The sequence below is a fragment of the Mesoplodon densirostris genome, chromosome 12 (genome assembly GCF_025265405.1).
Source record: "Mesoplodon densirostris isolate mMesDen1 chromosome 12, mMesDen1 primary haplotype, whole genome shotgun sequence".
Classification (NCBI taxonomy): Eukaryota; Metazoa; Chordata; class Mammalia; order Artiodactyla; family Ziphiidae; genus Mesoplodon; species Mesoplodon densirostris.
Genome location: NC_082672.1, coordinates 31,140,235 through 31,161,299, shown reverse-complemented (window position 1 = coordinate 31,161,299; position 21,065 = coordinate 31,140,235). Strand labels below are relative to the sequence as shown.

At 36.4% G+C, this 21,065-nt stretch overlaps 1 protein-coding gene across 2 annotated transcripts in view; it reads right to left on the bottom strand.

Annotated features, from left to right (window-relative positions):
• Positions 1 to 250: 250 nt before the first annotated feature.
• STX7 (syntaxin 7) overlaps positions 251 to 21,065 on the bottom strand; it is a 47,156-nt gene continuing 26,341 nt past the window's right edge. For both annotated transcript variants that reach the window (XM_060115152.1, XM_060115154.1), the window contains 8 exons: positions 14,026 to 14,095; positions 11,946 to 12,039; positions 11,118 to 11,255; positions 10,303 to 10,355; positions 9,668 to 9,764; positions 8,366 to 8,438; positions 4,349 to 4,431; positions 251 to 1,585 (listed from right to left, as the gene is read on the bottom strand). In XM_060115152.1, the coding sequence (XP_059971135.1) occupies positions 1,493 to 1,585; positions 4,349 to 4,431; positions 8,366 to 8,438; positions 9,668 to 9,764; positions 10,303 to 10,355; positions 11,118 to 11,255; positions 11,946 to 12,039; positions 14,026 to 14,095 (701 nt within the window). In that variant the 3' untranslated portion in view covers positions 251 to 1,492. The remainder of the gene's footprint in view (positions 1,586 to 4,348; positions 4,432 to 8,365; positions 8,439 to 9,667; positions 9,765 to 10,302; positions 10,356 to 11,117; positions 11,256 to 11,945; positions 12,040 to 14,025; positions 14,096 to 21,065) is intronic.

Here is a 21,065-nt window from a genome sequence, read left to right as displayed (position 1 = left end):
TTTTCTAATCAAGACTACTCTTTTGTGGAAAAAATTGAGTTTTGATGACAAGCAAAGCAGCTTCTACCTATTAGTGGCAAAACCTTTTAAGATTGCCAAAATAAAAACTTTCAGTATGCCAGTACTCCAGCAAGATGCAGAATGGTGGCCATGTGGTTACATCTCCTCTGTTGAGATTGCAGTGGCAAAAGTGTGAGGTAAGTATCAAGTCCCACGGAAGCAGAGTTCTCCTGAAATAAAACTATCCAGACACTTTTTAAAATCATCTTTATTTTGGTTGCAAAGATACAATTTACTTAATTACTTAATATTTTATTTGTTCCCGTTTGAAGTCTCATAGCTTGCCATGTAAAACATTGCCTTCACTATCAAACTGCTATATAAGAACGTTATAAAATACAAACTATAAACTAAGATAATCTTCTTTACAGTATTCAGATTAGTGCATTAAAACAACATTGATTAAAAAAGGCAAGTGAGTTAAGTGGCGAACATCCAATTCCCTTTCTAATGACGGATGGTACAAAATGGTATGAAAGGAAACAGAATTTTAATTGTTCGTTGCTCAAAAACGGTAACTGTGGGAAAGTTACTTTCCAAAAGTAATCTTTATTATTCTATAGGACATAAGAGAAGGTAATTAATTTTCCATCATAACAGCTGTGGAAATACACAGCCGAATTCAAGTTGGGATCTTTAGAATTCTAACACAATAGGTATTGATCTGTCATACTCTTCCTCCAAATCACATTAAACATTTATAGTGACCACACAATCCCCTGCAAACAAACGTCAGACTTAAACAGAACCTATATAAAAACAATCTATCCTTAGTATTTTACTAGCCAATCTACAGCAAATGCTTACTATATACACATCAGGAGTAAGAGATACACTAGCAAGTTATTCACTGATTTCATTCAGAATAAACAAGGGTCTTAAGAGAAAAATAACAGTAAAAGTTAAATAGACAATTTGTGTTGCTGTGAACTAGATAAAAACAAAACTCCAAACACAAACATATATGTTAATTTTTAAAGTTATTGACAATACTTCCTCTGCTGGCCCAAATCAAAATTAAATTTAAGATTTGTAATTGAAGTAACACAAACGTGGGTGCATGTTACACCGTGACCGAGAGGTGCACACAGAACACACACATACCTTTGAATTTACTAATTCCAAAAACTAAGTCAACAGGATAAATAAATTATAAATGAAAGGCATATACAATGTGGGCAAAAACCTAACAGTTACTAGGTCGAAAAGCATGAAGCTATGCCAGCAGTGATATTTAAAAAAACTTTCAGTATTAGAAAATATCAGATTTAATCCAAAGAAAACTTCCCCCCAAATAAAAATAACAAAGTATGGGAACCATCCTTTAAGCAACAGCTTTAAAATAATAACAATAAAAAAAACCTACCATGGTTAAAGGAATCTTCCTACATAATTTACATAATGTAGTGCAATAGTATGCTCCTTTATAATCTTAACCTTTCACTCCCCATATGATGAGACCGATAATTACAACTCCGATAACAAGGATAAAAATGATGATGCACAGGGTTTTCCTGGATTTGCGCTGCAGATGCAAAAAAACAAAAACCACGTTTACAGATGTAGTGGAGCACCTCTATAGCAAGTGAAGATCATTTGGTTCATTTCTAGAGTAAAATCAATAGTAATTTATTGCCCTCATTTGGAGCTATATTTTTTTGCTTTTCAATACATATAGCACTATGCTTTCAAAAAATATTCTTCTTGAATTAATGGTATAATTCAGGGGGTAATTATTCAACTTCTGTTGGTACTTTTTCTAGATGTGTGGCTGGGCTTAATTTAAAAAAAGATACAGAGAAATAAAAATTAATAACTTGAGCAACAGAGTTTACCTATGTGTGAAAACAAAAAACAGCTTAAAACCATCAATTTTTAAACTTTTATCAAAAATTGCTCTTCAAAATGAGTTCTCTGACAATATCAGCAAATGCAAATGTTTGGCAATGTTTTTTAAAGTAGACTTATTAATTTCCCAAATCATTCCCATCCTTGAATACGAATGGAAACTGCATTCAAAATCTCTCAACATTCAAATAAACTATAAAACACAAAGAGCTAAAAAAAATTCTAATACTGTCATTTAAAATACAAAGGTTAAGAGTTTTGCTCCATTTTTCATTCCTGGCCCAGCTGTAGCTTTCTATATTTCTCCAGTGGCTTGTATATCTCACAGCTACATGCAGGAATCCTTTTTCTTACAAAGTAGAAAAATTTGTAAATTTACTTTGTGTCAACTAGAAGTAGCATAAAATTTACAAAAAGAGTATGTTCCTGACTCTGAAATTATCCTGAAAACTACTTATACTTTTCAGTATTCCAAATGTCCATCTAATTTTTCAACAGAATATACTCTTCACATACTAAACACAGTTGAAATTTCAATCTCATCATGCCCATGTATTTTCCCCAGATTCCACCTGGTTACCGCAGACCCATATGTAACGTGCCTTCATCAACAATGACGGCTGTTCCCTTAGAGCATCTTTTTTCCTGGGGCACCCTCTCCAGCATGCGGTGGTGAGGTCCTAGGGTGCCATGGTGATGAGAGCATTTTCCACCTTCCTTTATGTTCATGGTTTATCCAAACTAAATAGGGAACTAATAGTTCCCTAAGTGCTTCTAAATAAAGCACTGCACCGTATTTTGCAGAGGCATAAGTTTAATATCAAGGCTGCCAAGTGGGACTATTGGGAAGCTGCTCTCTTTCCAGCCCTTGTGTTGCATGGCTCTTTCCTCATCCCTCCAGGGCCTGTGGGATTAAGGATGGGGGTAGCTCTTGCTCTGGAGGTACAACTTGGGAAGATGTGTTCCTTTTCCCCAGGGTGGCTATAGGCCTTCCCTTCCACAAGGAAGAGTAAAAGTAAAACTTGGGGATATATCTATATCCCCCTTAAGTCCAAAAGGAAAATGAAATTACATGGAATCCCAGTCACTGATGAATCCTGCTAAACACTCTGAGCAGCTATAACTGTTGGTATTTACAGATTACTCTGTGTGTGTGTGTGTGTGTGCGTGTGTGTGTTCAACTATTCATGAATGACACCTACATTCTAGGACATGGTGACATTAGCTATCCTGAGCTGCATATCTGAATCTCATGCACAAAGACAGTCAACATGAGTTACTCTGTCGGTGAGCACAATTGGTTGTATAACTCAGCATCCTCTATATGCACTGATTTGTCCAGTGAAAAAAATGGCATTGAAACTAAAGGGAACTTCTAAGATCAGTGAGAAAAGTGAAAAGCAATTAAAACATACCTAGGATGGTGATAATATCTTAGAAATTTTATAAGAAGGTAATAAGTTTCTGAGAAAATAATTATGAACTACATCAACCAAAAAATGAAGTTTTAAAAGGGAAATCAAGGGGCTTCCCTGGTGGCACAGTGGTTGGGAGTCCGCCTGCTGATGCAGGGGACACGGGTTCGTGCCCGGGTCTGGGAGGATCCCACATGCCGCGGAGCGGCTGGGTCTGTGAGCCATGGCTGCTGAGCCTGCGCGTCCGGAGCCCGTGCTCCGCAGCGGGAGAGGCCACGGCAGTGAGAGGCCCACGTACCGCAAAAAAAAAAAAAAGGGAAATCAACTACTAGGGTGGTATTCAGGGGTTCCCAAAGAGCCTGGGCTTACCTTTGTTAAACGTCAAAGATCTACATATTAAGTGATGTATTAACAGTTCATGGTGCTAATATTTGTAGTCCTTTATATATATTTATATTTGACTCATACCTATGGATTCCCTATACTAACCTGATTCACTTAAGAAATCAGTTCATTCCTGGTGAAGAGTCTGCTGAATGCTGACAGAATACCCACTGGTCAAGGACACTCACTCTAAGCTAATATAATTTCCACAGGACCTGAAGAGATCTTTCTGGGACAAGGATCTTTGCCTCTTTAGTCCATAGTATCATTGACAAAAAAGAAAGGTAGAAGGGAACAGCAAGAAACAGAGGGAAATCACTATCAAAGAGGTCTCTGGGTTGAAATGTCAAAATGACATCGGAGACCGAAAGTTGTCAGAAAAGACTGGAGTTGTGTACTGCTCCCCTCAAGACTCTAAACCTCCCATCCCTGTGGGCACAAAACTGGTTCAAACCTGAGAACAGACAGGCTACACGCAGTTTGAACTGACTGGCATATTTCTAGCCTGTCTTCCATGGCATTTTGAATTTTAACATCTCCAGCCACTTTAAACCTGATTTTACACACACACACACACACACACACACACACACACGTTTAAAAGTCTGTGTTATAAGACAACCTAGCACAGTTAACATTACCTGATAGTCTGCCGCCCTTGACAGCTGTTGGTTTGCTTGCTGGACGTGCACCTCAGCATTTTCCACATTGGCTTCTATGCTATCTTTAAAATAAAACATACACACAAAATGGGTGCTGATGCTCTAGTAACAGAGCTGTACCGATCACCAGATTTTATTCAAGTTAAGATTAAACATGTTCACTATTCAAAGGTTAATATTAATAGTATATGGGTGAGGCTGAATTTTTTTTTTTTAGTGATACTACTTCTCAGGTGATCCAAACAATACTGAAGAATTTGAAGGAAAGAAACTTGATTATCTTCATTATAGTGCACTCCAGTTCTACCTGGTAACCCCCAAAAGTACCGTCACCAGTACCTGCATTCTGTGATGGCCAACTCAGCAGCAAGCAAGCATCTGAACTTTGGTTTAGGGTAAATATAGAGAACTGAAAACCGTCATCTGCTGGGCGGCCCTCATCAACCTCCTTCTGTGCTGAAACCTAGGCTCCCTGAGGGTCCCCAGAGCCTTCTCAAGTGGTGACATTTTCCTCCCCCCCTCCTCTGACCTGGGGGTGGAACAGCTGTCAGTCTGTAGGATGGGTGACCACTGTTTCCTCCTCCTCCCTGCCAACTTTGTTTTAGAGCTAATGCTGTCCAACTCATTCAACCCTCCTTGCTGCAGACATCCACAGATGTCTTTTCTTCTCATTCCTTGAATATTTTAGCCCCTGAGTCACTGATGTTCTTTTCAATGCTTCTATTACCCTACACATCGGTGATTTCAATATCCAATTGCTGACCCTCTAATACCCAGGCCTCTCAGTTCTTTGAACACATGGTTTTTCAAAGACTTTGCCTGTGGCGCTTTCCGAGCCACCCATATCCATGGTCACACCCCAAACCTGTCATTACCAATAACTGCAGCTTCTCTATCATCTCCGTTCCAGGTCTCACTCTCACTACCATCTGCTACCTTTAGAGTTCTCGCCCTCTAAGACCCCAGCTTCAGTGATCCTACTACTTTTTCACTGCCCCTCACATACTTCACGTCCTCACTTTCCTCTTCCCTAGCCTAGACTCCATACACAATCATCTGTCACTGGTTTCTTGCATTTATCCTCAGCCCTCTTCCCTCCTACTGTGGTCACAGTTAGGTGACAAAACCCCAACCTGTCCCATGCAGCTGAACATGGGTGCAAAAAAGAATCACCATGATGACTTATTTCACTTTAAATTCTTGACTGCACAGCACGCCTGCCTCAGGTCCCCAGTTCCTGGAACACTAAGTCATACTTCCTCCTCTCTCCCCTGACTTCTCATGCCTCATCACGCTTTGTCATTCTCCACCAGTGACCTTATTTCTAGATCACTGAGACAACAGGAACAATCAGAAGACGTTTCCACCATCTCCTTTGACCCTACCCACCACCACAGGCAACAGTCTCTGAGCTCGGACTTCTCTCCCGTGGTTAGCGAGGACCTGTCCACGCGCAGCGAGAGCCAACACCCCCATGCGTGTACTTTATCCCACTCCTTGTTGCCTAGCTCGAAGGCCTCAGGCCAGCAATTTCCTCCCTCTCACTACCAACACTTCTTTCCCATCAATCCTATTGCTGCCATCTTAAAAACACACAAACAAGCCCCCAAACCTCTCATTTATGCCACATCCACTGGTAGCTATGACCTCACTTGACTCCTAGAAAGAGTTGTCTCCACTTGCTATCTCCAGACGCTCTCCTCCCAGTGTCTTCTGAGCCCACTTTATCATGCTTTCACCTGCACTATTTCACCAGCACAGCTCTCATCTGAGGTCACCTACGCCCTACACATTGTTAAATTCAGCAATCAATTCTAAAGCCTCAGTTTACCTAACCAAATGGCAGCATTTGAGAGAGCTGACCTGCCCTCGCTCTTGAAATGCTTTCTCCCCTCCATTCTAAAACTATGCATTCACGTGGTTTTCTTCTGTATCGCTAGCTATTCTTTCTTGGTCATTTTTGTTCGTTCCTCCTTGGCTCTCTAGGCTCTAAATCAGGGATCAACAAACTTTTTTCTTTGTCTCAGATAATAAATACTTTAAGCTTTGCAGTTCATTCATATGGTTTCTGTCATAAATACTCAACTATGTCTCTGTTGTACAAAACCTGTTGTAGATAACGCATAAACGAATGGATGTAGTTTGCTGACCGCGCTCTAAATATTTACAAGTCCTCAGACACCCCTCTTCTCTATCTGCACTTATCTCCTAGGTGATCTCACCTAATCTCAAGGTTTTAAATACCATCTATGTACAGATAACGCCCAGACTTATACCCCCAGGCCAGACGTCTCCCCTTTACCCCATCTTCTCTGTACCAATGCCTATCAAACCTTAACCCGGGTGACACCTGGCCCCTGAATCGTAACAGATCCAAAAATCACTGATTTATAACCATCCAAACCAGCTCCAGTGAGAGATTTCCGCATCTCAGAAAACGGCACCGCCATGATTTTTGTGAGCCAAGCCAAAACCTTACAGTCATCCATGAATTTACTCTCTCACATCCATATCCAGATAGTCAGTAGATCTTTTTGGCTCTACATTTTAAAAATATCCAGAATCGCACTGCTTCTCACCACTTCACTGCTTCCGTACTGATCCAAGACAACGTAACTGCTCACGTGGATTCCTGCAATAGGCTTTTAGGTGTTTTGTTTTTGGTCTTGTCCCTTTGCAGTCTGCTCACCTAAGTCAAATGATAACGCTCCTCTGCTCAAATCCTCCTGTGGCTTCCCCTCCAATAATACAAAAACAGTCCTCACAGTGGCTCAGGGGCCTATGTGATCTGGTCTCCTGTGACTTCTGACATTGTCTCCATCCTCCTCTTGCTCACTCCATTGGCCCAAGATGTCAGGCGTGCTTCTGTCTGAAGGCCTTTGCACCTGCTGTTCCCTCTGCCTGGAACACGTTCTCTTGCCTGCTCCCTTATTTCCGTGAAGTCTTCACTAAAATGTCTTCTATCAGTGAGGCCTTACCTGACTCCCCCAGAAAAGCAGCACATTCCCCACCTCCTGCAGTCCTATCCCCGACCTGGCCTTATTTTCCCCGTAACACTTATCACCATCTACTTACTTTTCTTTCTGTTTTAATTGTCTCTCTCCTCCAATTAGATTATAAGATCTTTTATCTGTTGTTTAATTTCAGCTGAATCCTCAAGGCCTAGATTTATGCCTGGATATAGTAGGCATTCAATAAATATTTATTGGATGAATGAATGTTTTTTGAAATTTTACCCTGTGATCTACTGGGGCTACAGAGGAGGGTAAGAATGGACAAATAATAATGATATTAAACTATAGGTCCAAGCATTTCAACTGAACCAAATTCAGAAAATGTATTAAATATATCTTTAGCATACCCACAGATACCTTCATATATCAAAATGACAAAGATGATCAGAATCCTGATCAATGTTGACAACTACACCTTAAATGAATTACAATTACATTTAAAACTTGAAGTCTTAGTCACTGATTTTTTTTAAAGAATTTTTCAAAAAGAATTCTCAATATCTAAGTAATACAACTAAATTAATGTACTAAAAAAGCTATAAGAATTAATGTTCAGGCAAATGGCTACTTATTCCCTCTATTTTAAAAGACAAGATAGTGTGCACAATTATGAACAGATGTTTTCCCCAAAGTCCTTGGTGTGATAAGAATTAAATTGGGATAAGACAGAAACCAGAGGTCCTGGAAATAAGCTAGAATGATGTTAAATGTTACCTTCCATTATCTCAGCAGCAGGAGACCCTGATTAAATTTGGAACTTCTTAAATAAATGAAGCTGGTCATTTCCACCAGTAGGAGCCAAAAACGAGATCTGTTTTAGATAATGCCAAGGGTGATGATTTGTCTATTACAGACAGTGTACTTTTGATTTCAGGAGGACCGAAAGAGAGAGAGGAAGGAGCTACCCTGGCTTGAGAAGTTACCACAGGTAAACTGCATGTAGCTTCCTTCTGCCTCATGAAATCTAATGAGTAGGGCTTACCTATTACATCTCCTTGCTCATGAATCATCATTCCCAAATCTTTAAATATTTCATTAATATCCATAATATCAGCCTAAGAGAAAAAAAAGTGCATATTATTGTAATCAGAAATTCAGTCCCCAATCCACAAAAGGAGAAAATTTTAAAAAACACAAACCACTGCTCATACCTAGATGAGCATGCATCTGGACCTAATAACATATATGTGGGGAATATCAGAAAACTACTTTACTATAGGCAATCCCAAGTAAGTAGACTCTGAATCTCAGTTTTCTAAAATAAGTTTGTGATGTTAAAAATATCAAGTGATTCAGAGTGGAAATGAAGGACTATACAATAGAGAAGGGTTGTGGGTTACTGAATTTATGTCATGCAATCTGATTAGTTTTGTTAGTATTAGTATTTCCTCAAAAAAGTAAAAAATATTCTTATTGTATTTCTAGTAAAGCTGTATATGTCGATTTGACACTTTAAAAGAATAAAACATTAGGTGTAAATTCAAAGCCTCACATTAATAAATCTGAATATGCAATGGAAGAGTGATGGATAAATAAGTTATAAATTTAATTTTCTTCAATATATAACTATTATTTTGCTTGATTAAAAAGTAAAGTTTAAATATTTATTCAGGAAAGGTGGGGCAATTTACATATTCATCCTGTGCCTTAGCTTCCCCATCTGTAGAAGGGCAATGATAATGACACAGTTAATTACTTCAGAGAGCTTCTATGAGAACTAAATAAGACAATTAACATAAAGAATTTATCACATAGTGCTTGGTGCATGAAGCCCTCAATAAATGGTAGCTATTGTTAGCTATTATTAGCCCGCTTTCTAGGGAACAGATAGGTTCCCTAAGAACTAAGGCTACTAAACTTTTTAGACCTCTTTGATATCCTACACACACTAAAGAGAAATAAAACACTTTTAAAGCCCTTGGAAAAAGTCTTATTCATGCAGGTGTGATGTGTATCATGTGCCATGGAAGCTATCTAGACTCTCTGAACAGACATTTATCTCTAGACTGATAATTTTCTCAATGCTCAGGTGGCTTGAGATGTCTTAACAGAATTAAAAAAAAAAAAAGTTGGAGTAGAGGGAAGTATATTTTCTCATCCTTGCACAAATTCTGAAGAAATTATTTTTTTAACAGGATGACTCTAATTTATATGAAATATGCCATCAAATTGATATATTTATTTAGTTTTCTTTCTTGACCTCTCTCCCAGCATCATCTAAGCATCCTGAGGACAAACTCACTAAAAACAGAGCAGCAGTCCAATTCTACGATGTAAAGCTTACTTCGAGTTGCCTAATAGAAGACTCTCTCTCCTGAATAAGGCGGAGGTCATCCTCTGTAATTTCTTCATCCTGCACCTGCACCTGAGGCTGAGTTTGGCTATTAAAAAGAAAAGAATATGTAAAAAAGAAAAACCGGTATGAAAACAATGAGGCTTCCATTTTATTTAAGAAATACTTATTGAATAGAATATTTTTTCTTCAAAGTCATAGAATTGCTCACTGAAATTCTAAAAATATAACAGAAATGTTAACCAAATTTTATTCATGTTTCATTTCAATGATGTTATGTTTAGAGTTATTATTTAATTATTGGAAACTATTATATTTGGCAAGTGAGTACTTCTTGGTTGACTTAAACTTCACATATGGGAATAATCTATATCAAATAATAATTAAGTCAGTAATATTTATTTGGATAATTGAAGAGTATTATTGCTATAATGGAATATTTTTATATATTTTATAATAAATAATAACTTAAAAAAATTTTCAAACTTATTGTTTTCTATTTATAAATAACTTAGGATAGTCATGATATAATATACTGAAAGCTTTAATTCTGCCCAGGGACTGTGATGTAAAAAACGTATTTGAAAAATTATCTTTTGATCTGTATAATGTTTTATACTTCTTACCTTTCCCAGGACACAAGATTCCTTTCTTTTGAGCTCTCCTCAGGAAAACCACCCTGAATAATTTAGTAACAGAATGGACTGAGAAGATGCAAAGGAAAAACACACAACACTCACATTTTACTTTATAATAATCTAAACTGATTTATGTACACACTGGAGTGCAGGTGTAAGAAAAGAGAGAGAAAAGTTCTTGTTCTAGTATTTTAGGTCAATTACTTCAAGTAATAAAAAAAATTATATCCTAAGCTGACAAAGAAGGAATTCATTAAATATTCTCAAGGGCCAAATAACAAATATTATTTGATTAAAACATAATGTAGTCTTGGAACCTCTATATTAAGGAACAATGAAACAACCTGCGATAGTTTCTAGGGAGATTTAAAATTAGATTAAGTCAAGATTCCACTCTAACTTATCCTTTATTTTCTCCAGGTGTACATTCGTTTTAAATATTCATATAATATATTCACTGTTCATTTACATCATCTTCATATAATGCAGAATTAAAGTGCTCTCTACACCAGCACGAATACAAAGTAACAGCCTCAGGCTCAAATTAGGATTTGACTCTAACCTTTTCTGACAAAACGTTTCTATATTTTTACATAATCTTTTGTTCCACAACACTGACAGAATATCCACAATAATACATAATGATCATCCTTCTTAAAAACTGATTAGAAACACCTGAAAATAAGTATTCAAATACCGATTTCCAAGATATTCACAGGTCTTTAAGAAACATGCCGTATAGCTCTTCACGGGGCTCTTGGAGGGTACCACGTTCTTTTTACAGTGCTGCTTTAAATACTTACAGACACTCTGGAACTGGCTCTTACTCGAGCGACAAACTCTTTCTCTCTCTCAGCAGCCTGTCTCTGCGCCTTCTGGAAGTTTGTCAGTGATGTGGTGAATTCCGCCACTAAGCGATCCTTCTGTATTTTCCTTTGACGCTAGAGGAAAGTCGGGGGGAAAGAAACCTACCAGAATCAAGTTGTGAAGCTCTAAAGAATTTGCAAAAGTTGTTTTGCCAGTAGCTGGCTCTTTATTTAATTCTGAAAACTTCACTCACTCTCCTATTACACGGCCTTACTGATTAATTCAATAACATTTTGAACAATTTGACAAGTATGTTCAAATACTGTGCTTATTTTACCTTGAGGCAAAAGGCCCATAATGTTGGATTTCTCACCTCAAGTTCTCATCCTAAAAACTGGGCCATGATTTTATGTTAAAGTATTTTTTTTTAATTAAAATAAAACTTTTGACTCACCTAAGTAATAACTTCCATTAAGTAATAAGCAGGGTAATAAATATGTGTGCCCCTAGGAAACCTCACATCTTGAATGAGCGTGCATGTTATATGAAGTCAGTCCTGGAAGGCCAGGAAACAATTACTCAGGAAGAATTTTCTGAGCACTTACTTAATTATGGGTCAGGGCAAGTGCATGGAAATAATTTTTACTTTATTGAACCAAAGGATACTACCTGGGCAATTAAATATAGCTTTGTGTTTTGTGAACTAATCTCAAATTGATTTTTTCCCCCTAATTTCCTTTCTAGCACAACAGTTCAAAGATCCCACAATACATTTGATTTCTTTCACATTCAATACATCAACAGTGTGTCTTAAAGCTTCATACCTGGTCACTGGGGGTGGTGGGCAGAGATCCAAACTCTTTAATGTACTTATCTGTTTCTTTGGCAAGTTGGTTCGTATATTGCTGCTTCTGTTGCCTAAAATGAGAAAACACGCATTATAGCGAAAGAACTAACACATTTCTTTAAGCTACAACTCTCCCACTTGATTCAACCCTGATGAATAGTTTTAGAAAAATCACTTTTTTATAGACTGGCTCCACATTTTCTCTATGAAAACAAAATTTTCAGGTTCTACTCTTTGATAAATATTGAACAAATACTATGTGGAAGGTTCTTTACTCACACATGGAGTAACCAAGCTCTGAGAAATAAATCAGCAGCCATTTGGAAAGGAAGATGAAAAAAGCCAACACGAGATTGTAAGGCGTCTGATATTTGAGATTTGGTGGCTGTGGGAGTCTTTTATGTGCATCTCACAATTGGGAGGTCAGTTGAATAAGTAAAGAAGATTTGTTGTCTTAAACTCTGCCCAGTTCCCAGGTCTCAGGGTACAGCCAGCCTCTCATATTTCTCTACCTGAACATTTATATCCTATAGATACTTAAAAAAAAAAAAAAGCAGAGACATGAGTAATAATACGAATTTACTATTATTTAAGTTTGCTGTGGAAAAAACAATAGCACTTCTCTGTAAAAAGAACAGAACACAGTAAAAGAGGTAAATTATATAGCTATTTAAATCTATCTTGCTAGGTAGCTTATAAAGTAAAAACTAAGATCTCTAACTAAAATTAACACTAAAAAAAAGCCTGTATTAATGTGATGCTTTACAAGTCACAACATCAGTACTTCTCATATATATTATCTCTCATTTTAAACATGTATTGGTCACACTTAGGATCCTTTAAAATAATGAGATACTATGCAAAAATATGTTTTAGTATAGATATCTGTATTTGACTGATAAGGAAGAATTATACCCTACTTATATATATTTACCAAGTGCCCTATCTTTAATATGCCTTTTAAAAAATCTTTAGAAAAAATAATATAATTAAAATTCTAAAAGAAGACTTTAATGATGTCTACATATTCAGAATCTCCACTATTAACCTTAGCAAAATATTATTAATTATTAAGAATTATGGTTTCTATTCCATTTTACTTTATTTTAATAAATGATGGTTTATTATTTAGATTTGGGGCATGTTTAGCACCTTGATATCTATCCACTGCAGAAAAATGCAATACAAATTAGAGACAACTGCAAATTCCTCAAATTGTACTTCATAAAAATATGAATTACTATTACCTCTTTATTTCTTCTTTGCAATTTTTCCTTCTGTAGCTAATGTTCGGCATATCACTTATTACATATATATTACTTGAAATTTGTAGCTGTTAACAGCGCTAAACTAAGATTTAAGATTCAGGTTCAGAATTATGTTGGGCAAATCATCAAACCCCAAACAGACATGTTTTCCTTATAAGCAAACTGGAAATAGTTCTTTTAATCTATCTAGTTCACTCCAATTTTGTAAAGTTCAGATGAGAAAATGCGTAAAAACACTCTTAAAATCTGTAACACCATGAAGTATTATTGCTGTTTTTCTATCAGCATGTTAATTTATTCAAATATGTACTAAATAACTTCATTACAACTTTTTTTGGTTTGTTTTTAAACAGAGGCTAATGCTTTCTGAAATTCAAAGATGTAAATATAAACTTTTAGGGGCATAGTTCATATTGGATATGCATTGAATCTAAGTGAAATAAAAATCATCATATGGATTGTTAGCTACGGGAAGTGAATCACACAAATAGAGAAGCTCAGAGTACCGTTTTTCAAAGCCATCAAAAACAACCTATTAAAAGGTATAAAAAAGCTAACCAAAGAAGTTCTGCTTTGATAGAGTAAGCCAGATCTTTAAAATAAAGAAAAACATCTGCCCACTCTGGACAGGAAAAAACCTACACAAAACCTTAGTACAAATGAGGCAGCAGAAAAACCTTATTAATTTTCCATTGTTTTCTCCAATAAACGTAACACTACACACTATCAAAGGAACATAACAATAGATGGTTTTTCCCATTTCCTTTTTGTTGTTTAATTAATACTTACAGCTGCTGCCTCAATTCAGGTGAATCTTGAGGTGTTCCAAGTTGATTCAGAGTCCTCTGTATTTCCGCAGCTATTATGATAGAAAATAAATGTGTAATTGTTACTAATGTTAGGGAAATAGAAATTAATACAAACAATAGGACAGTTAGAAAAAGACAGAAAAACAGAGATAAATATAGGAAGTATTAGTTGAGAAAAAAAGAGAAATGGTTTATTCAAACCTAATTAGTGGCAATGGACTAATTTTCAAGATTAATTAAATTAATTAAATTAAAACTCAAGATTAGAGACAATGGATTTATTTTCAAGAGTATTGTGTGGGGACCTTACCATGTGAAACGGCAATTATGAGCCAAAAATATTATCATCTTCCCTATTCCATCAGAACATTTAGTACAATGGCACATGGACTTTCACGTAACTCTACTGGCATAAAAATTGTAAGGAAAATAATTGTTACAATTACATAATTCACTGGGACATAAAGTGAATGAAATATAGTTAATAAATGAAGGGGGAATAACAAAATTAGAAAAATTATTTTTCAACTATGTAATAAGTGATTCAAGCAAAGATCAAAGGATGCTAAAACCATGGGGATACTCACATGACCTCAAATTATCATCACACAGATGTCACTACTTTGAGTTAACTTTATCGAAGATAAATCTGTTGCTTATAAAACAAATGATCAAATTTAGGACCACCAATGGTACAAACTAGCATTATGAGCCTCCTGACATAATGCAACAAGAAAGTCACAATATGACCTATGTATTTTTCTTGCCAAAATATTTAACCCAAATCTAATCATGAGAAAGAAATCAGACCAATCTAAATTATGGGATAATCTACAAAACAACTGGCCTGTACTTTTTAAAATGTCAATGTCAACAAAAGAAAAAAAGTATGAAAGCAGGAAAGCTTTCTAAATTAAAGAACTAAAAAACAAAATACTAAAACACCCATTGTATGATTTTTGACTGGATTCTGAATCAGGAAAGAAAAAAAAAAAGAAGACAAACCCACAAAAACTATAAAAAAGTTGTGGAGACAACTGGAGAAACTTGAATTTGAATCTGGAGAGAGAGAGACTAAACAAAAGTTGAAAAATGTTAGCAACTGGTGAACCCAGGTAAAGGGTATATAAAAAGTTCACTGTACTATACTTTTACTCTTCTGTAGGTTTTAAATATTTTATGCTAAGTTCACCACTCAGAAGCCTATGACCACTGTAATCAAAAAAAGGGGCTCTTTACAAAAGGGGAGGTCCTAGTTTTTACACATTTATAAACACAAATAAAATGTTAAGTAGAAACAAGTTGAAAATCCATCTCAAAGTAAGGAACTTTCACACTTCCAAGAGCTAGAGAAAAATGATTCAACCCACCCATTCTTTTCATTTAAAATAATCGTTTATTTATATAGCTTAAATGCTTTTAAATAGTCACTATGTATTGATATTTATGGGATCAAAGGAATGATTGTATTCTGAAACACAGGATAACTTTTGTTCACTGAGGATGATGTAATAAGTATTGGTTTCAAGTCAAAGATGAAAAATATAAATACTGGAGAGGAATCATATAGCAACTGTTAACCATTCAGCTACTTACAAAGGAATTTCTTTTTGCCGTTCTTTTCGGTAACAGATTTTTCTTTTGTGAGGTGGAGGAATTTTGTTTGCTGTTTTATAACTTATGGCGGCTTCCAATTAGTTACATACTTCCTTCTTAACCTCAACAGATTTTCCTGGGCTACCTTATAGGGGTTTAAAGCTTTTATTTTCAAAAAAAGTATGCTGATAAGACAAACTGATGCAGGCATTTATCACATATCTAGAGGGCTCTTGTCTTTTAAAAAAGGTCACAATAAGTGAAAAAATAAAATAGACTGCTCAATAAATGACACCAGGAAAACTGACTAACCACTTAGGGGTTAAAACAGAACTCTAGCTTACCTCATGAAGTAAAATAAATCTGTAATAAATTATTAATATAAGAAACTATTAAACTGCTACATAAAACTATAAAAGTGTATTTATTACACAATCTTATTTATGATCTTGGCATGAGGTATAAAATATTATCCAAGTATGATACAAAACTAAAAACCATGAAGGAAAATATATCAAACTGGCAAAACATACACAAAATTTTAAAATACTATATGAAAAATATGTATCTACATTACAAATATATATAAGTAACGTGTGTGTGTGTGTGTGTGTTTGTGTGTGTGTGTACACGGGAGAAAATACCTGCAGCATATAATGAGTAAAGGGGTTAATATCCCTAATATAGAAAAGAATCCTATAAACTGGAAATCTAAAAACAGCTCAATGAAAAATGGGTAAAAGGTATCATCTTAAAATTATAACAAGCAAAAAAAATATGAGAAATTAAACTTCATTGATAATCAACACATATCAGATTGGTAAAACTCAAGAAAAATAAGCAGATGATAATATAATTACAATCAAAAGCCTTGAAAAAGGCAAAGACATAGGAAGGAGCAATGTCCATCATGTAGAAAGAATCAGAAATAACTGAGAAAAGGTGAGACAAGCCAGTACAAAAATCGGCCAGGAACAGGAACTTTAAAAATTGATAATATTCACTGAAAACATGAATAGCAAAAGAAAGACTGCAAAGAATATCAATCCTGGAAAGGATAAATAACTTTAATGTATGAACGCTATATAAAACTGTTCCGCCCTTAAAAAATTTAAGTAGACATGCTTCTGATAGGCCCAGTGGGAAGGAGCCTAAATCTACCAAGTGGTTAGTTCCCTAGTTTTTGTAAACAGATACACTCAGCAACCCCGTTTCACCCTTTCTCCCTGAGTAAGGGCTTATATGCAAAGGAAGAGATAACCTGGAGCCCCTGAGGGCGCAATACTCCAACAAAACAGAAAACCAGGAGCAACACTTATTCTCGTGTACTGCTCAGAAATGCCTCTGAAGACCTGACAAGCTGAGCAGGGTAAAGCCTCCCCTATTCCCATTTAACTGGCCTGTCTGGAGGATGCAGAAGGCAGACAGTTATGATGGCTAGCAGAAGCTTATTCAAATGGTGACTCCAACTGCACTGCTCCTCTAAATGTGATCTATTTACTAGAACAGATCATCACAATCTCTGGCACCTTGTATAAACCTGCTGATACGGTAAATATTTTTTGCTCTATTCTAAAAAAATAGAAAACAGGAGAAGGAGTTTGTTTTCAATTGGATGGGATGGCGTAGAGCCTTCACAGTCTTATCTTAGGGTTATATATACTCTTTATCTCTGTACTACAAGTTAGTTGTCAAGGTTGTTGATCCTCTCCTCCAATGGGACACTACACTAGTCCAACACATTGCTTACATGTGCTTTTAGTATCAGAAAGGCAAGAAGCAACATGCACTCTTAGATGCCCTGGAAGGATGGAAGTATGCCAGTAGATAGAAGATAAATTCCATGAAAATACAGGACCCTGTTTCTTTGGTGAAGAATCTTGGTCCATTAATCTGTATGGATCACTGACATACTCCTGCAAAGTACATGACAAATTGCTTTTCTTTGCAGTCTCAAATACAAATAGGGAAACAGTGCTTAGTGAGACTTTTTATGTGGCTCCAACCCATTTTACTGAATGCCCCCAAACGTTGCCAGCTCTGGCTTCAGCTCCACAAAAGAAAAGGCTATCCAGCTAGTTCAAGTGTTGGTACAAGCAGCTCTACAACTTGGCTTTAATGACCTGGTTGATCCAATGGTAACTCAAGCGCCTGTGCAATTTCAGAGTTCTGTATAACACTAGTGACAAGTCCCACTAGGAAGAAAAAAAAATCACAGGAGTCCCTTAGAATCTTGGAGCAAAATCATGCTCTCTTTGGCAAACCAATGTTATCTTTTGAGGAACAGTCCTAGTCTTGCTACTAAGCCCTGGATAAAAAGTAAATAGTGGTATATTAGGTGACCCAGTGACCTGAGCTGCCTGCTATGTATTAGGTGTTATGTTACCTTGTTTATCTCTTTCTAGATTTTGTTCTATGTATGTTAACCAGCCTGCCCCTCACCCCAACTTCTACAGCACTTGTTCACTGGACTAATAAACCAGCAATGGTTTAAGAATAAAAACCACATGTAGGCTCACCAACTGGACTTCCCCTTTCTCAGATTAACATGATTACTGGAAATGCCATGTACCAATCTGCAGCAATAGCAATCAAAAGTAAATATGTGATGTGGCGCCACCTATGGGGGTATGAGCCAGTCACCCAGTGGCAAGATGATGATACTCCTTCCATCGTGGTGAAGGCAGAATTTTATACTCACTGAAACAGCAGTACTATGGATTTTGTTATGCTTCTTCTACCGCCCTCCCCCCATGATCCTACCAGCTTCCTAATCCATATATTAGTCACAATCATGGTATTCTACACACCAGTGCTTTTGATCAAGATGTTCAATTTACAGAGAAGAAAAAATTAACAGAACTTCCAAGGACAATGGGATTCCTTGGTCTCCCAGTACTCCATTATCTGGAAGCTTCTGGACTTCTCGAATTTTTAATGGCCTTTTGAAGACCCAATTACGGTGTCATCTGAGAGACAGCATCTTGGGAAGGTGAACTGCAGCCCCATGGGATCTTTACGCTCTCCAAGAACCACCACTCCATGGTGCTGCTTCATCCACAGCCAGAAAGAACACTCAGATTTAGGAACTAAGGGGCAAAAGCGAAGAGAAATAGTTCACATTTACACCTAATTACTCACTTGCAAATTTTCTTTCATCCCTTGAGGTGATTTACAGACAATATCCAAATAAGGAATATAATCACACCTCCATCTGGTAGAAGCAGAGGAGGAATGGACTGGAAATCACCCACTAGACCTGGCACTGGATGCAGGAAGTAAACAGGCCTTGGTCCTACCCATCTGTAGAGATGGGAGAGGAGTTCAGGTTGTATGAGTGAAAGCGGCACCATGTTAGACAGGGGCTTTTTAATTTTTTCAAGCTTAAGTATGCAAAAAGGGAAATATGTTCATTATCGGAAACAAAAAGTATTAACTATAATGGACATTTATTTTTGGTCATCTGATACCCCAAATTCTTATTACATTGGCTCTTTTTGGTTTATAATACCATGACCACTGGAACGCATCATTACAGAACCAGTCTTAGGGGAAAAAACTGGTTGTTAAACTAGTCTAAGAGTCTCTGAGCTCTGCTTACCTCCATTATGAGTAATGCAGGTGATTAATGGTCAGAGTCCTAGCAACAATCACAAAAAGAAAGGCCAGACTCATAAAACAAGCTACTTGTAATCAAAAGCTAGATTTACTTAGTGCTATTTAGGTTTCATAAATATTGAAGTTCTTTACAAGTCAAATGCTTTAGCTGACAACCTTCTTCTCACTCTGAAACAATAATTTTAATAACACAGTATCTCATAAATTGAACTTTCTCAGAAACACAACCATTATGTTTTGCCTAACAGAGTGCATTAAATTAATGAGTGCTAGATGTTTTTCATGAATACAAATGTAAGACAAGGCCCCTTACACTCAGGCAGCATGTAATCTAGAAAAGGAGAAAAAAAAGTACATTATAAAAATGTTATAATAATGTTTCAAACAAGGACCTATAATATAGGCATTCAATTGAAGGACAATCCAAAAAGCTTTAACAGAGGTGGCATTTGTATTGTTTTTGGAGTAAGACACTAGACACTTTGTTTTGGAGATTCAAACCTCTAATACCATACTTAGACATAACTTGAAATGGTCAGATTACCGACTGGTTCCCCCAACCACAAGGGTAAACTCCTTAAAGGCAAGAACTAGGTATCTCTAGAACCCACCATATTGTTCACACTCAACGAGTATTTTTTAAACTGAACAACAAAAGAGCATTAGAAAGACTGAATCCTATATAAGAAGTCATATGTATTTCTAAAACACAAGGCATATATAAGAAGAAAGCTAAGAAAGGTAGGTATGCTCCTTTATTATTCATTCAACATGGTCTAGTCATCCACTATCCACCGGGCACAGTGAAGGGTTTCTGGACATCAACACTCATTTACTTGTATTTCTTTACTTTGTATAGCTCTAAACCTGAGGATCAAGTAAACGTATCATCTGATCAGGTGATAAAGGGCCTATGGAAACATAAATTTGAAATTACTGAATCAAATTTAGGAGAAATATTATATGTTCAATTCTATTATATACATGAAGTTGAGAACCAAACAGAACAACTAATTTGTCCAAGAAACTATGGCTATTTAAGTAGAAGAGCTGGGATTAGAATATAGATTTCTTTGTTTCTAAAACAGTATTTTTCAGTGTGCTAAAAGGGCTAAAAGTAAAAGGCTTTTTAAAATATTACTTCATAATCCAGGTGTATGATAGTTGCCAAAGCAAACAAAGGAAAAAATAAGTCTGTGCTAACTTGCAGTAACTTAATAGGGGTTGAGATGAGATGCTTAGGTGTTGCAAGTAGTGTTCAAAGTACATTTCAAGGCCTACCAGTGGACCACAAGGATTCTTCCGCCCTACTGAAGCTGATCAGGAAATAAACACCTGTCCTTTCTTCAGGTCTTATGAACTGGCAAGATTCCAGAGACATCAATTTACATATAACCAGTATTACCCTCTTACACCAGGGTCAGCCACTTATGGCCTGTCGGGGCTTCCAGCCTAGTTTTATACAGCCCTCCAGCTAAGAATGGTTGTTACATTTTGAAAGGGTTAACAAAAAACAAAACAACAACAATGAATATGCAAGAGACCATACGTGGGTAGCAAAGCCTAAAATGTTTGCTATTTGGCTCTTTATAGTAAAAATTGGCCAATCCTTGTTCTAAATTAGTAAAAATTCCTAAAACTTTGTATTCACAAACTCAATTCAGTATGGTACTTGAGTGTACTAAGTACTCACTATGTTGTCTGTTTCACACAAAACTGAACAAAGCTGCAAATCTTCCACTGAACATGCATGTATACTAGGTTGGATTTCTGCAATTTTCAGAAAGAATATGTTACCAGTACATC